We start from the raw sequence: 16213 nt of genomic DNA, 5'->3' as shown, positions 1-16213 counted from the left end.
CGCCTCCCCTCCCTCGGGTTTTCCCAGGCTGGTGCTTCCGCTCTAGGCCGTCGCAGCTGATGACGCGTCGATGAGCGACGTAGGAAGGTCACACGGGCTCTTCCAACATGGCGGCGGCAGCTCTGCGGGGCGGCTGGTGCCGCTGTCCGCGGGTGAGCAGACTCGTGGGGCTGGTAGGGCAGAAATAAGGGGTCTGGACGCTCGGCTTTTAAAACTTCCTTCTCTTCATTCCCTGATCTCTCGTGGTTTTTCCTATGGGTTCCACGGTTGGGTTAGGGTTCGGTCATTGGGTCAGCCGAGGCTTAGGAAAGTAGCAGGAAGGCCTTAGGGCGGGAACTGGTCCCCCATCCCCTCTTCCCCCGCATCCAGCCGTGATGCGCGAAGCTGCCCGGGAACTGGTCACCTCTCACCTGTGGATCTGTTCCCTGTGGATCTGAGTCCGTGGTTTCTGGGGAGACGATGCCCCGTTGAGAAAACAGCTTGATGGAAGTTTTGGATTTTTTTTTTTTCTTCAAAGTGACATTCACAGTTCGCGTTTGAATGTCAAGTTCTCTGCTGAGAGTGTGTCCTAAATCGCCACTCCTAAAGATCAGTGTGGAAGTGTGGGAAATAATTCATGCTCTGGATAAGACCTAGAACTCTTGACTTAGGTTAATGCCTGTTATACACACTCAGAATATAGTTCTTTGTATTACCATTGTATAACCCAGTTTCTTTAGGTTAAGGAACCAGAAACTCAGGTTAAGCAATCTGCTCATAGCCCTGGAGCTACTAGGTTGCTGATCTGGTCTAAAGCCCAGATCAGTATGATTCCACCATCGACTATTAGGAGGAAGGAAAATGTAAAACCAGTTATACTCCCAAGAGCAACCTTCAGTAATTATAGCCATATTGGTATGCATTTGGACCTTGAGAACTTATTTGGAGGATCTACATGGGAAGAGCAGATATATGCTTGACCAAAGAAAGGTCATCCTCTTTGACTAAGTGTGCAACTTTGGGAAGAACACACACAGAGCTGTAAGGGAGGAAGGGGGAAAAAATGAGACTAACCAGCTAGATCATCCAAATCAACCCTCACAGTCAGTTGGGTGACAAATGATATAGCCTGATCCTCTTCACTTCTGAACCTGCGTGAGTTTCAGATGTCACCAGTGATTAAAAAGTGGAGAAGAAAAATTGGTAAAACAAAAAGAGCATTCAGTTTCAGTGAACCCATGCTGGACACGACTACACACAACTACAGTTCATCATTTGGTAGGATCAATAAGGGCCTTCGTCATGCGGTTACTTGGTTCTTTGCCCAGAGGGGCTCTGCATTTAGAAACAGACCAGGGTATTGCAGGTCTGTTTCATAGTTTTCCCCTGTACCAAGAAGGTACTGGTTTGTCTCAGAAAGTTCTCATCTGTCGCTGTTGGAGAGAGGCAAAGGTGGAGCGGGCTTCAGTAAGTAGTGGGTCATAATCTTACGTTTATGCTGCTTTCGTGGTTTCCTGGTACCCATCCATGTTCTCCCTGGTTTCATGTGTGGGACTAGGTGCTGGAGGTGCAGATGTAACATACTCTCTTTCTACCTAATTACAGTGGCTTCTCAGATGAAGTTCAGGTCAGCACCTGACTCGGGGCGACCCTCAGAGTTACCCTCCTTTCTGAATGGATCTTTCTCTTTTTCTTAACCTGTTAGAGGTGCCTAGGCAGCGGAATCCAATTTCTCTCCAGTCACAACCTACCCCGTGGTGGTTCAAGCTACCAGATAAGCCGGCCAGGAGGAGAGCTGACGCTGGTGAGTGACCCAGGAAGCCAGGAGGCAGACCCAAGAGAGGTCTGGAAACAAGTCAGGCCAGCACAGCCACTTCAGGGAGTGTGGTGTGCTTAGGGCCTTCAGAATTACAGAGAGCAGCAGACCTTGGTTCTGGATGTCCTGGGATGGGCTCAGTCAGCCTCCTGTTTTCTTTTGCTAGCAACAAGGCACTTTTACCTCACAGAGTAACACATCCACTTAGCTGTGATTGCTAGAAAAGGCATCCTATATCCTGTATCAAATTCCGTTCTCCCTCTCTGGCTTCTGTCTGTCTGAGTTTCTCACTAAGCATGGGTGTTTAAATATGGGAATAGAGTCACTTCATCATGCCTTGGGTGTGTCAATGACTGAGTCCTCAAGTATGCATGCCGGCCAGAGCTCCTCCTCAGCCTCTTCCTGACCCTGTCCTGCAGCCATTCTAGGAGTGGGACAGTTTCCCGTGATTCTGTCCCCTCTGTTGTTTCCCCTTGTGGATTGATAAGACCTAGGGAGGCAGTCAGCCTTCAGCCACTGTACCAAGCCTGACATGCATCAACTACACATGGCCACTCCCATTGACTTTTCTTTCATTTGAAAGATAAAATGTCATATAGGGGGTTGGGGATTTAGCTCAGTGGTAGAGCTCTTGCCTTGCAGGCGCAAAGCCCTGGGTTCGGTCCTCAGCTCCAAAAAAAAAAAAGAAAATGTCATATAACTCAAGCCAGCCTCTGTGTAGCGAGGAGCCCCTGGTCCTCTTGCTTCCATCTCCTAAGTGCTGCAGTTTCAGGTGTGCAAGACCTACAGTTTTGTGAGTGTGCGAGTGTGTGAGTCTATATTTGAAAGTTTGTGAGTGTGAGTTTGTGGCCTTGCTTTGGTATCTTACTTTTGACAGACTTTTATCTTTTAGAGCAGTTTTAGGGTCACAGGAAAATTAAAAGGGGTGGGATGTGGCTCAATTGTTAGAGTGCTTTCCTAGCAAATAAAGCTTTAGATTCTGGGTTGGGGATTTAGCTCAGTGGTAGAGCGCTTGCCTAGCAAGCGCAAGGCCCTGGGTTCGGTCCTTAGCTCCGGGAAAAAAAAAGCTTTAGATTCTATAACACAGCATATACTAGACTTAGTGATGCACAATTTTCATTCCAGCATTCTGGAAATAGGGGCAGGAGGGTCAGGAATTCATGGTCATCCTTATCTACTTAGCAAGTTAGAGGCCAGTCTAGGCTACATGAGATCTTGTAATAATAAATAGAGTAGCCTAGGCATCGTGATGCATGTTTTTAATCCTAGTACTAGCTGGAGGAAGGTGGAGCTCTAAGGTCTAAGCTATCCTGGTCTACTCTACATAGAGAGTTCCAGGGTAGCCAGTACTTCACAATGAAACCCTATCTCAACAGATCCTCCCTTTACCCCCAAAGAACAAATAAAATTAATAAAAAATTAGCAAAAGATACTGAGTCTCCCTGGCCACCTTCTCCCCTTTCCTGCTCACAGGTTCCTGTTAGTCATTGTGGCTGACACTGTTATAGTTGACGAGCCAGAGTGTATAAGCTGTTAGCATCTGCAATCTGGTTACATTCAGCTCTGTTTCTGTGTTGCACATTCTGTGAGGTTCTCATAAGTGTATAAGGAGTTGTCTCTATTAGTGCAGAGAGAATACAGAACAGTTTCACTCACTGGGCATGTGGTGCAGATCAGTAATCCCTAGCATTTGGAAAGTGGAGCAAGAACTTCAGATGTTCAGCGACCCAGCAAAGTCAAGACCAGCTCCCTATCTCAAATCAAAGTCCTCCACATAAATAGTAAGAACAGAGGCCGGTGAGATGAGTGTGTGGGCAAATGTGGTTACTATACAAGCCTCAGGACCTAAGTTCAATCCCTGGAACCCCCTTCTCAAGTTTCCGTAGGATCTTTACATACAAGCCGCGACAATACACCCATCGCCGTCAGTCACTGTCCTGGAGGAGCCTCTGCATTCATCCATCCTTCTTTGACCCTTTGACAAACATCATACTTTTTTACTGTCTTGGAGTTTTGCCATTTTTGAATAGCGCACACAGTTTGTGGCCTTTTATATATGGTCATAGATCAGTTGATGTATGTGTTTGTACATCAGTGTTACCTTCAACCTGGGAGAACACTCATAGCCAAGGAAATACAGAAGAAACTAGAGGGACAGTGCTCATCAGCCCCCCTGGGCTAATGTTTAGCCAGCCTTATTATACACCCCAGGACTCGCCTCCTTGCCCAGGCAATGGCTCTATCCACTGTGGACCTACATTAATTATTAATCAAGATATTCCCCCAATAGGCCAGTCTGGTCTGGACAATCTCTCAACAGAGACGCCTTTTTCTGGTGATTCAAGTTAACAGTTACAAGTAACTCCCAACTAGAAGTACCTGACACAGTGTAAATACTATGTCAGTAGTTGCTATGCTGTGATTTTAGGGAATAATAAAAATAAAACAGGGCTGGAGAGATGGCTCAGTGGTTAAGGGCACATACTGCTCTTCTTGAGGACCTGAGTACATCCGTTAGCTTTTTTTTTTCTGCCTGTAACCCCAGTTCCAGGGTAGTCTGACACCTTTGAGCTCTGTAGCCACATTCATGTGCACATACTCACCTCTGCCTACACGTGATTAAAATAAAACAAATAAATCTTGAAAAAGAAAACCAAACCTCCATGTGTTCAGTTTTGGGTTTTTTGTTTTTGAGACAAGGTCTTGCTATATAGCCTGGAACCTGTGATGTAGACCAAGTTGGCCTCAAACTCACTGAGATCCAAACCAGGTTTAATTGCAAAATCTCCATAGATCAGCCTCTTTTTGTCAACATTGTCGTTTCTTGAGCTTAGTTTTTGTTTTTTTTGGGTTTTTTAAATTAATTTATTTATTTATGTATGTGAGTACACTGTTGCTCTCTTCAGACACACCAGAAGAGGGCGTCAGATCTCCATTACAGATGGCTGTGAGCCACCATGTGGTTGCTGGGATTTGAACTCAGGACCTCTGGAAGAGCAGTCAGTGCTCTTAACCACTGAGCCATCTCTCCAGCCCGAGCTTAGTTTTTAAACATTACTATTATTTAGAGAGGAGCGTGATTGTGCCCCACTGTGTGTGTGGAGGTTAGAGGACAACTTGAAAGAACCTGCTCCTTCTACCATGTAGGTCCCATCCGCCATGTAGGTCCCAGGGATGGAACTTGGTCTTTTGAGTGCTGGGATTACAATCTATGCCACTGTACCTGGCTCAGAAGCTTGCTTTGTTTCTACTGTACAGTTATATAAGGCCATTGCGTGCAAGTATGTGACTGACTTCTAACATATTCCTCCCCCAATATTCTTCTCTATTTTTCTAAGATTTATTTATTTATTATATATGAGTACATTGTAGCTGTTTTTTCAGACACACCAGAAGAAGGCATCAGATCCCATTTACAGATGGTTGTGAGCCACCATATGGTTTCTGGGAATTGAACTCAGAACCTCTGGAAGAGCAGTCAGTGCTTTTAACCACTGAGCCATCTCTCCAGCCCCCCCTCTTCCTTTCTTTGACCCTCCCCTAATCTCTTTGAATCCCCAGCTTTGACTGTACCCCCTCTCTCTCTCTTAAACACACACACACACACACACACACACACACACACACACACACACACACACACGTTGTTTGATGTAGCTACAAAATCTCACACCCACATCTGAGCAAATGCACAAAGTATTTGCCTGAATCTGGCTTAAATTTACTTCATATGACTTCACATGGCTATTTCCAATTGTATCTGTTTTCCAGAACAGCATATCACTTGGTTCTTTCCCCTAGACATCTTTTTTTCTTTACATAACTCTGGCTGTCCTGGAACTCACTTTGTAGACCAGGGTAACCTTGAACTCAGATCTACCTGGCTTTGCCTCCCAAGTGCTATAATTAAAGGTGTGTGCCACCCTATGCAGCCATAACTTCATTCTTTATGGCTGAAAACCTCCATTTCTCTGTCCATTTCTCTGTTGTTAGACACCTAATTTGGTTCTGTGTCTTACATATTGTGACTAGTGTGGCAGTGCACGTTGCTAAGCAAGTTTTTACTTTTGACTTGTGGTTGATAATATCAGTACATAGGAACCTGAAAACATATAGGCCTTATAGTGTAATTTATCATGGATATTCCTGTAATCCAAATTCTGTTACAGTAAAAGAGACATCTATTCACTGTTAAACACCACTGTCAACAGAGGGGAGGAAATCGGGCACTCAATGCTAACCAGATGTTACCGTGCGTGCCTTGCTTTTCAGCCTCTTAATGTTTCTTGTCTTCAATTTTACATTCCTTCTAGACTAAATCTTATTCTTCTGGGAGCAGAAAAGGGTTTTTGTCAGGCTTGCTAGATAACATCAAACAAGAATTAGCCAAAAACAAAGAGATGAAAGAAAGTATAAAAAAGTTCCGAGATGAAGCCAAGAAACTAGAAGAGTCGGATGCCCTTCAGGAAGCCAGAAGAAAATATGTGAGTATCTCTGCCCCATCTTTAGTCCCTGGACCAGAGCCACTGGGGAAAGGCAGCAAGGTCACAGCACTAATTCAAAAATATCAGTGCAGGAGCGGGTGGCCTAGGCCTCCTGGCCTGGCAGGGTTCTGTGTGTGTGGCACTGTAGTTAACTAATCCAAGAGTGGTCACTCAGTTTGGCAAACCCGTGCAGCTCTGTCTCCAGCACTGTAGATGGCACAGCATAGTCTCCAAAGTAATTCCTTTTGGGAAAGCTCCAAGACATGCCAGAAAGACATCTGTATCATGTGACTCGTGACAGCTTAGAGACACAATGCTAATAAGAAAAATGGGGCATGATGCTGGTGTCATTCAGTGCTTGCCGCTGTCTCTTCTTTTGTGTGTGTTGTGTGTGTGCATGTGCACATTTATGTGTGTGAAGGCCAGTGGACAGTGTCAGGTATCTGTCTGCCTTCACTGGTTGCTACCTTAGTTTTTTGTAGGGTCTTTCCCTGAGCCTGGAGTTCACTGAACTCTGTTGAACTGGCCAACAGTGAGCATTAAGGATCCACCTGTCTCCGCTGCCTGGAATCATCACCTCAGCCTGCTCCAGCACTGCACTACAAGCACATACCTACCTCGACTCTTTATTTCACATGACTGTCTGCCAATGAGCAGCTGAGCCTCAGGGTGCAATGCTTTTAGCCGGGGTCCTCTGCATTTGGTTCTATTGTTCCCACCAGTTCCAGTTCCCCCAGGACCGCCTTTCCCTTCTGCGCACTTCCAAGCTGTTTATTTGGAGGACACTCCTTGTGTGGCTTTAGCCTGATGAAAGATGGCCTTGTCCCATCAGTAAAGAATGAGTTATCTGGGAACAGAGCAGGCCAGGGACCCAAGATTGAACTATAGAAATAAAATGGCTTTGATGAGAAGGGGCTTGGCAGAAACATCTCTCTCCACTCAGAGAAAAAGACCCAGGGCTTGGGGATCCCATGTTCTGGAGGTAGCTACCAAGTGGAAAGGCATGGGTGTGGTTTGAATAGGTATTACCCCCATAGACTCATGAGTTTGAATGCCTAGCCCATAGAGAATGACAGGATTAGGAGGTGGTGTTGGGGGAAGCATGTCACTCTGTTGGTTGGGCTCTGAGGCTCAGATGCTCAAGCTTGCCTGTTGTGGCAGATTCAGAGGCAGACCCCTACCTGTATGCACCATGCTCCCACCGTGAGAGTAACAGGCTAAACCTCTGTAGTGTCTTCACTACAGTGTCTCATGCTGTCTCTTCATAGCAGTAAACCCTAAGACAGTGGGGTTGAAGCTCTTCACAGAGTTTAAGCAGCCAGTGCTCCTGGGAACCTTTAAGTAGATGATCAAGTTCACTATTATATCCAAATAAAAGGGGGGAATTCTTTGATCCTAGAAAACCATCGAATCAGAAACTGTGCGAACTAGTGAAGCAATAAAGAAGAAGCTCGGAGAATTGACAGGCACAATGAAGGAGGTAAGGCTGAGGCTGACCGGGCAAGGGCTGAAGGTAGAATGGAAGGGACTCTCCAACCCAGTTCAGGGGACAGGTAGATGTGACTCCTCTTAGATGGGCAGTGTTCAGTCCGTGCTAGATTGGGCTTCCTCTCAGTTTTGATAATTGTTTCTCATGGCTGTGAATCCCCGTCCACTCATGCTATTCTAGGGAGAACCTGAACTGTAAGGGGAATGCAGTGTTATTCTCAGGGCTGTGCTTCAGACCTGTGCAACATCCTCCCCTCTGTCTCTGTCTCAGTAGAGTCTTGATGAAGTCAGTAAGAGTGACCTTGGCCGCAAGATCAAGGAAGGAGTAGAAGAGGCTGCCAGGACAGCCAAGCAGTCAGCAGAGTCAGTGTCCAAGGGCGGGGAGAAGCTGGGCAAGACGGCGGCCTTCAAAGCCATCTCCCAGGTGAGTGAGCCTGGCTCAGGCCAGGCAGGAGTAGGGACCCGGCCAGTGGTGGCTCTCAGCAACCATAGGCCTGCTCTCCCCTGCAGGGTGTAGAGTCGGTGAAGAAGGAGATTGATGAGAGCGTACTCGGACAGACAGGGACATACCGCCGGCCTGAGCGGCTCCGGAAAAGGACAGAGTTTGCTGGAGCAAAGTTCAAAGAAAGCAAAGTGTTCGAGGCTAATGAGTAGGTCCCAGACAGGATCCTGAGTGGTCCTGGCCAACTGGTGTCTTTTTTTCAAGGTCCCCTGGGAAGGGCCCGTGCAAGTGTGCTTTTCTTAAGGGGTCCTGGCTCCCTGCAGAGAACTGGGGTTTGAGAGAAAAGGTGAGGGAAAGAGAAGAAAGAAAGCTGCAGCTGCAGCTCCTGGATTTGGAGCCATTATCTACCTGCTATCCTCCCACTGGTCCTAGGAGGGTGTGGGGCCTAGGGTGACCTCTATGGGGCTAGGGTTCACTCTCGCTGCCTGCCTTTTTCCACAGGGAAGCATTAGGGGTTGTGCTACACAAGGACTCCAAATGGTACCAGCAGTGGAAGGACTTCAAAGATAACAACGTTGTATTCAACCGTGAGTGTGGCTAGCCTGCTGGGTCCTGAGCAAGACAGTGGCAACAGATCCTAGCTGTGTACTAGAAAGAACCCCACTTTATAGAAGGAAAGAGGGCTACACACCTCCTTAATCTACCCACCCAGCCAACCATAGATCTCGTCACTAAGAGACCATAGATCCAGCCCTCAGAGAACAGTTACGTTGTCAGGAGCCCTGGGACTAACAGAGGTGGTGCCAAGGCCTGGGCAGACTCTGGGATGCTCTTTCCTTTGAGCCAGCCACAGGATTTCTCCAGGGGTTGAGCAGGAGACCACTGGCTACTTGCTCTCATCCCTTCTCCTGTGAAGACCCCTGGAGGCCGGGATGTCCTCTGTAGGGTGGCAGGCATCCCAAGGTTTATACAGCCTCAGAGGCTATAGCTGAGTCTCTGCCTTTCGCAGGTAGGTGGATAGATGATGCACATTCTGAAGTGTGGGCAGGCTCAGGCCCACAGATGGCTGGCCTAGAGCTGACCTGTGTCAAGAAGAGGAGTCTTGCAGGGAGTTCTCAGAACTGGAGTCAGGGCATTTCGTCAGAGGTCCCTTCCTCCAGCTCCTGTGTGTATCCGTAGGCTTCTTTGAGATGAAGATGAAGTATGATGAAAGTGACAATGTTCTTATCCGGGCATCCCGGGCCTTAACCGACAAGGTCACTGACTTGCTGGGTGAGTGTGACTTCAGGGCCATTCTTTCTTCTCTGGCTGCAGCCAGGTCAGGCAGCTAAACGCTAACCTGAGGGCTCCTCTCCTGCAGGAGGTCTTTTCTCAAAGACAGAAATGTCAGAGGTGCTAACGGAGATCCTGAGAGTGGACCCAACCTTTGACAAGGACCGCTTTCTTCATCAGTGTGAGACTGACATTATCCCCAACATCCTAGAGGTGCGAGCCATGCCACAAGCTGTGGCGGGGCCCTGACCTGCTGGACCTCCTCCCCATTCCGGGTGGCACCCTAGGAATGCGTCTAGATTACGTCAGAACTCAGTTACTGAGGCTGATTTCTGAGCAGACACTTAGCCTCTGGTGCACCTGCAGTCAGGTCGCAGCCTGGGAGCAGTGTCTCTCGGCCTCCCCCAGCTATGGAGGCCTGTGTCCTGCCATGACAATTAGGGTTCTCAGAAGGGAGCACTAGCCTTCTCCTGTGCTGTGCTGGCTCCACCGATAGCTGTGGGGGGTTCTCGCCTGTTCCATGGGGCATGGTAACTCCAGGTTGGGTTTCTCTGTTTTTGTGGTTAACAGTCATGACTCTTGTCCCTGAAGCTCTATATTGTGCCTCCTGGTAAGGTGTTCCTAAAGCCATTTCCAGAGATTCCTGGGAACAGACCAGGAGCCCCAGCTTTTCAGGCACTGGGGAGAAGCAGACAGCTAGTACATTCTCATTCAGCCCCAGCACCTGGGCCAAGAAGAGCCAAGAAGGTCTGGAGCCGCTGTCTCTGGCAGTCCTGGCATTTGGTCTCAATTGTTCTTGCCTCTTTGGTTTGTAAGCCAAGAGAATGAAGCTTGTTCAAGTCACAGAGCAGCACAACTGTCTTGGCTGGTTGTCTGTCTCTACCTCTCTGAAGCACTCATAAGAATAGGGCAGGATTTAAGGCAATCTGACTCGGGTCAGGCCAGGCCCTCATTGCACCCTTTTAAATACCATGAGAAAGCCCACCACCCCCCAGGCCCTCTTCCTTCCACTTACCTCCTATGGTTTATCCTCTTCTCTCTCTTTCCAACTTCCCAGCTCCTTCTCATTCTTTGGGCAGGACTGAGAGGAAGGGGCGAAGAGAGCTGTCACCAAGAACAGCAAGTGTCACCCAGGCAGCCTCTTAGGGCTGCATCACAACTGTTTCTTGCTCACTCTCTGGGCACCTCCCTCTCAACTACTTCACTCTGTAGCCTGCCTGATTCTAACTGTCCAAAGCCTAGTCCTCAGGAAGGTGTACCTGGAAGGCAGCTCTTCCACCTTGAAGACTCCCCGGCTCCCCATTTCCCCTGTCCTCCTTGTCTTGCACTCAGAAGACCAGAGCCACAGGAAGATAAGTGAAGGGACTTGTCTACTCCCACTCAGGACGCCCACGGCTGCCTGTCACCTAACTGTCTCTTCCCCAGACCCAAGCTGGCGGGTGGGGCTCTGAGGCTCCAGGGAAGGCTGTTGCATTCTGCTGCAAAAGGCTCGCTCACCTTCTCATGCTTATCTCCTCTTCCCGACTTAGGCCATGATTTCCGGGGAACTTGACATTCTCAAAGACTGGTGCTATGAAGCTGTAAGTACTTCTCTCTTCAGCCACAGAGCAAGGCAGAGCAGGAATCAAACACCGTCAGAAGGGCTAGGGTGTGTCTCAGGCCAGGCATTTTTGCAGCATGTATGGTGTCTTGGGTTCCATACCCAGTACGTGTGCATGCAGAGTGTATGCACATTTATGTGTGTATGCAGACAAGTGCATCTGGAGGCTTGAAGATTGATGGCGGTTGATGACAGTTACCCTTCACCTTAAATGGCGGCAGGGATTCTGCTGAACCCAGAGCTTGCTGTTTCAGCTGTCCTGGCTAGCCAGCTTGCCCATGTGCTCCCTTTTCCAACCCACTGGGCACTGGATTTACAGACAAAGCATCCACATCTCTCCATCTTTTATGGGGTCTTGAGATCCAGGCTCCTGTCGGTTCTCAAGCTTGCATAGAAAGTGCTTTACCAGCTGAGCTATCTCCCCAGAACCCAGAGACCGGTTTGGGTTAAAGAGAGTCACAGAAGTGATTCTTGACACAGATATAAAATTTCTGTTGTCTGTTTTCTGCCCAGCTTAAGTGACAATGATCAGGACCCCATGCAGGATGGCCTGGGGTGTACAGGTTGGTGGCTTCACATTCAGGAAGGTGATAGAAGAGCTCACTTGAATGTATGGAGTTTCCCTGGCCCTTCTGAGCCCCATACGTGGTAGTGACAGGTGCCTCAAGGCGATTATGAGAGTTAATTGTGAATACTTCAGTATTCAGTATTCCCAGCAGGTCCTCCCTGTAATAAGATAATGTAACAAATATTAAAACAGAAATGTGGGTAGACTTCCCGTCGGGCAGAGGAAGGACATTGTGTCCTGAGAGGCCCTAGCTGCTTCCCAGAGTCAGGGCTCAAAGGTCCCAGGGTCGTGGTGAGCGCAGGCTGTGCGGAGGCCCGTGTCTGCACCGTGAGCACATGCTGTCTGCTCTTTCCTGGCAACCTCTCTGTCCCCATGGAGCTCCTGCTCTCGTCTGCTCTGCTCTGGCCACCTTACCTCACCCTGCTGGCTTCTGGCTCTGTCTCTCCAGGCAGGGTTGTGGGGTTTTTGTTTTGTTTTGTTTTTCTTCCAGCTTCTTTGTGTGAAGCAATCTAGAGCTGTTTTTTGGCTCATCCTATTCTGTGCCGAGCTCACAAACAACTTGGGAAAAGCAGAGGAGAAGATCTGTCAGATTCTCTTTTTAAATACTCCCCTGCACTGGTGACTAAGCCAGTGGGCATTTAGGAGAGAGTTTTCTTCCTCCTTTCCCCTCCTTTGGAACCACGAAATCGTGGCTGATCTCTCTCCAAGAATGGCCTGATACCCCCTAGAACACAGCTGAAAGTCTAGTTGCTCCCAGTGAGGTGTTTTTAAAACGTTATCTTGAAGAAACGCATGGATGTGGGGCATGGCACTATTTTTAGAGTGCTTACCTCACATGCCAGAAGCTATGAGTTTGATACTCAGTACTGCACACGCCGGGTGTGGAGACAACTGTCTACCATCGGAGCACTGGGGAAGTAGAGGCAGCAGAGTCATCTTTTTTAAAGATTGATTTTATATATATATATATATATATATCATTCTTTCTACATGTGTGCCTGCAGGCCAGAAGAGGGCACCAAATCTCATTACAGATCGTTATGAGCCACCACGTGGTTGCTGGGAATTGAACTCTGGATCTCCAGTCCCAGAGTCATCTTTTGCTACATAGAGTTTACAGCCAGCTTTAGCTACATAAAGCCCTGATCTCTATAGCAATGAACCACAGAAACCCACTAGGTAGGGTTGGCACTGCTTTTGTGTATTATGTGTTTGTGGGTTTGTGCCACAATGCATGTGTAGAGGCCATAGGACAATCTCAGGTGTCGGTCCTCATCCCTTACCTTGTCGGGACAGGGTATCTCGTTCACCACTCTGTGCACACCATGCTAGCTAGGCAAGAGCTTCCAGAGATTCTCCTGTCCCCACTTCCCATTTCACTACAAGGACGCTGAGGTTACAGACGTAAATGCCCAGCTTTACATGGGTTATGGAGATTTAAACTCAGGTCAGAAAGTGCTTAGTCCACTGAGCCTTCTCCCCAGCCTAGCACTGTCGTACCCATGCTGCTCTCCCCAGCCTAGGACTGTCGTACCCATGCTGCTCTCCCCAGCCTAGCACTGTCGTACCCATGCTGTTCTCCCCAGCCTGGCACTGCTGTACCCATGCTGCTCCCTGCCTAGCACATCAGTTATGCCCACATCACTTACGTCCAGAACACCTTCAAACCATGTTCTGTCTTAGTTGCCTCCAAGCTGAAACTGTTCCCATGTGGTCACATGCCCCTCTGGCTCTTCGGGAGTGAAGGGTGGCACCTCAGTGTTCTGTGAGAGATGCCACTCAAGCAGTGAGTTCTAGGGCCCACAGGTTTGGGACAAATCCTGGAAAAGACATCTGATTCCAGGCCAAGACTCCAGGGGAGGCTGGGAACCGTAGAGATCAGCCAAGAGTCCCCCAGCTTACCCTGGGAGTGTACTCTGGATGATGCTGTGAATTACCTACTACACTGATTAATACTGCTCCTACTTGGAAGTAGGCTCTTTCCATAATGAGAAGTGTGCGGGTCTGGCCAGCGAAGGAAGAGTGGCAGCCTTCTGAGCTTGGACCTGTGCTCTTGGCTTCTGCTGGTCTGGATGCTAGGGCACAATAAGGAGGCTATAACGGTGGTTGTGACCCTGCCCCATCAGTGGCTAACTGTGTTGACATATTGCCTTTCATTGCAGACCTACAACCAACTGGCCCACTCTATCCAGCAGGCCAAGGCTCTAGGCCTCCAGTTCCACTCCCGGATCCTGGATATCAGCAGTGTGGACGTAAGTCACCCCCGAGGACGCAGTCAGTGAAGCACAGCGGACGTAGGCTATTAAATGAAGCCAGGACACTGCTGATTCCCCCCACTCCAGGCAGGAAGGTTTTGAGTTTAAGGTCAGCTTGGGCTACAGAGTGAGTTCCAGGCTAATCTAGGTGACCTTATGACACAATTTCAGAAGAAAACGTTAGAAGAAGCCTGGAGATGTATGTCAGTAGTAGAGCATTTGTAAGGCACCAGGGCTGAATTCCTAGTGTGTACCAAACAACTGTATTGACCCATCTCACAAAGTTTCCATACTACCGTGGTTGAATCCTAAGTGAATTCCAGCCAAACGATGTGGCTTAAGTAGTGATCGCTTGATGTTTGGTTGGTTTTGAGAGAAGGGCTGGTCTGTATTTGTGTGCACATATTAGCACACATACTACTCATACAAAAAATGAAAAGTAAAAAGAACAAACTTCTATGCAGTGAGCCAGGCGTGGAGACACACCGCTAGAATTAAGCACTCTAGAAGTTGAGGCAGAAGGATCCCAAAAGCTCAAGGGCAATGTGGGCTAAATACCTTTATTGTAAAATAGACTTTGTTAGTGGGCATGGCGGTTCAGACCTATGATCCCAGCATTGCCGAGGCCTCCAGTGCCCTTGAGCTCCATTGGCAGTGGTGCTCCTGCCTCTGCAGCATGGGCCCCTGACTGGCAGTGCAGCTTCAGTCACCAGGACTTCTTGCCTTGTGGGAGCTGCAGGCCAAGTGGAGCCAACTTCCTTCCTCTACCCCTTGGCCTTTGTGAGCCTGCATGGACCCAGTCTGGAAACAGAAATTCCACTGTTGAAGGCCTGGAGTTATTGATGAGAAGGAGCTCACTGGGAAAAAAATCACTCCTCCAAAGTGGGGAAGGGCAGTACCATACCTTTAGCGGGGCAGAGTGTTAGATGTTTTTCCTACAGAGGGCAACTTTGGCTTTTCATCTCCAGGGCTGTGAGCGTGGGGTGGAGATATACTATTCTAAGGCCCATACTTCCGTGTTTCCTGCAGCTGGCCATGGGCAAGATGATGGAGCAGGGCCCCGTGCTGATCGTTACCTTCCAGGCCCAGTTGGTGATGGTGATCAGGAACCCCAAAGGCGAGGTGTTTGAAGGTGACCCGGTGAGTGGAATGGAATGGAGGCTTGGGATAGCTTCTCCCTCCCTGTGCATGCCTCCCCTGCATAGACCCCAGCAGGGCCAGGCAGGTTCTGGAGTTGGAGAGTACCACAACTAGGAGTCAAGACCTTTTCGTCTGACCAGTGACCAGAGCCAGCAACCCCGGCACCCCTTCCTATGGCCCCTCCTAGATCCTTGCCTGTCTCCCTCAGTAGCCCCTCTGTACACCCACCAAGCCTGACCCCTAACCCTGCTGGGTCTCCACAGGATAAGGTGCTGCGAATGCTGTATGTGTGGGCACTCTGCAGAGACCAGGAGGAGCTCAACCCTTACGCTGCCTGGCGCCTTCTGGACATCTCAGCCTCTAGCACAGAGCAGATCCTCTGAGGGCAGCAATGGAGTCTAGGCAGCTCCAGGCTAGACCATCATGGGGCAGACACGCAGAAACACTTGGGCACATCTGATACAGCTGTGAACTGGCTTCTGCTCCAAGTTCTTCACGACAGCTGTGAAACCAGCTGGACAAGGAAAGAGCTTGGGGTGTCTAGCAGGAGGGGGAATGTTCCCCAGAGTGTCACGGTGGGATGCTGGCAGTGTCAGAAGGCCCCAGCCCAGGACTCCTGTGGGGTGAGGCCTGGCCTGCTGTTCTGAGTAGTCCACTGGCATTGCTTGCCAAGCCACTTTAGGTCCTTTTTTTTTTTTTTTTTTTTTTTTTTTTTTTTTAAATCAGTGCTCTTACTTCCTGTACATAGCCTAAGATCTGAACATAATAAAACACCAGATCGCGGAAGAGCAGTTTGAACTGTCTCAAGTGTACATCTCTGCTGGGAAGGGTGGGACTGAGGGCCTGTCACAGACCTTCTAGGTCAGTAAAGGATGGTAGCAAGAGTGCTGCTTCCTCAAGTCAAGACCCTGCCCTTTTGTGGGAAAAATGAACATTCCAGCTGTCTGGGGTCTCTGTTGAAATGGGGGTTTCCTGAGACTGAGCAGCTTAACGCTAATAGACAATGTTTGGGGGCATCAGGGTCCCTTAAAAAGAGACTGGTGTAAGGGGTTGGCCGGAAAGAATAGGGATACAGGCACTGAGGTCAAGGTGAGGCTTCCGTGCCAGAGGCTAGTAACTGCCCCTGGCCTGGCGAGGTCCTGGGTGCTCTAGGAGCTGGAAGCTAGGGT

The 16213-nt window shown here is 48.9% G+C and overlaps 1 protein-coding gene across 1 annotated transcript; it reads left to right on the top strand.

Moving 5' to 3' along the window:
* The first annotated feature begins 67 nt into the window (after positions 1 to 67).
* Positions 68 to 15842, top strand: Timm44 (translocase of inner mitochondrial membrane 44). The gene is made up of 13 exons (XM_032886635.1): positions 68 to 152; positions 1685 to 1783; positions 6109 to 6279; positions 7679 to 7759; positions 8042 to 8191; positions 8278 to 8417; positions 8711 to 8796; positions 9389 to 9481; positions 9570 to 9694; positions 11011 to 11061; positions 13812 to 13901; positions 14934 to 15044; positions 15308 to 15842. The coding sequence occupies exons 1-13, from the start codon at positions 108 to 110 to the stop codon at positions 15425 to 15427; spliced, it is 1362 nt and encodes a 453-aa protein (XP_032742526.1). The 5' UTR covers positions 68 to 107; the 3' UTR covers positions 15428 to 15842.
* Positions 15843 to 16213: the final 371 nt, after the last annotated feature.

The sequence above is a fragment of the Rattus rattus genome, chromosome 16 (genome assembly GCF_011064425.1).
Source record: "Rattus rattus isolate New Zealand chromosome 16, Rrattus_CSIRO_v1, whole genome shotgun sequence".
Lineage (NCBI taxonomy): Eukaryota > Metazoa > Chordata > Mammalia > Rodentia > Muridae > Rattus > Rattus rattus.
This window is presented reverse-complemented; position numbering and strand designations above follow the sequence as displayed.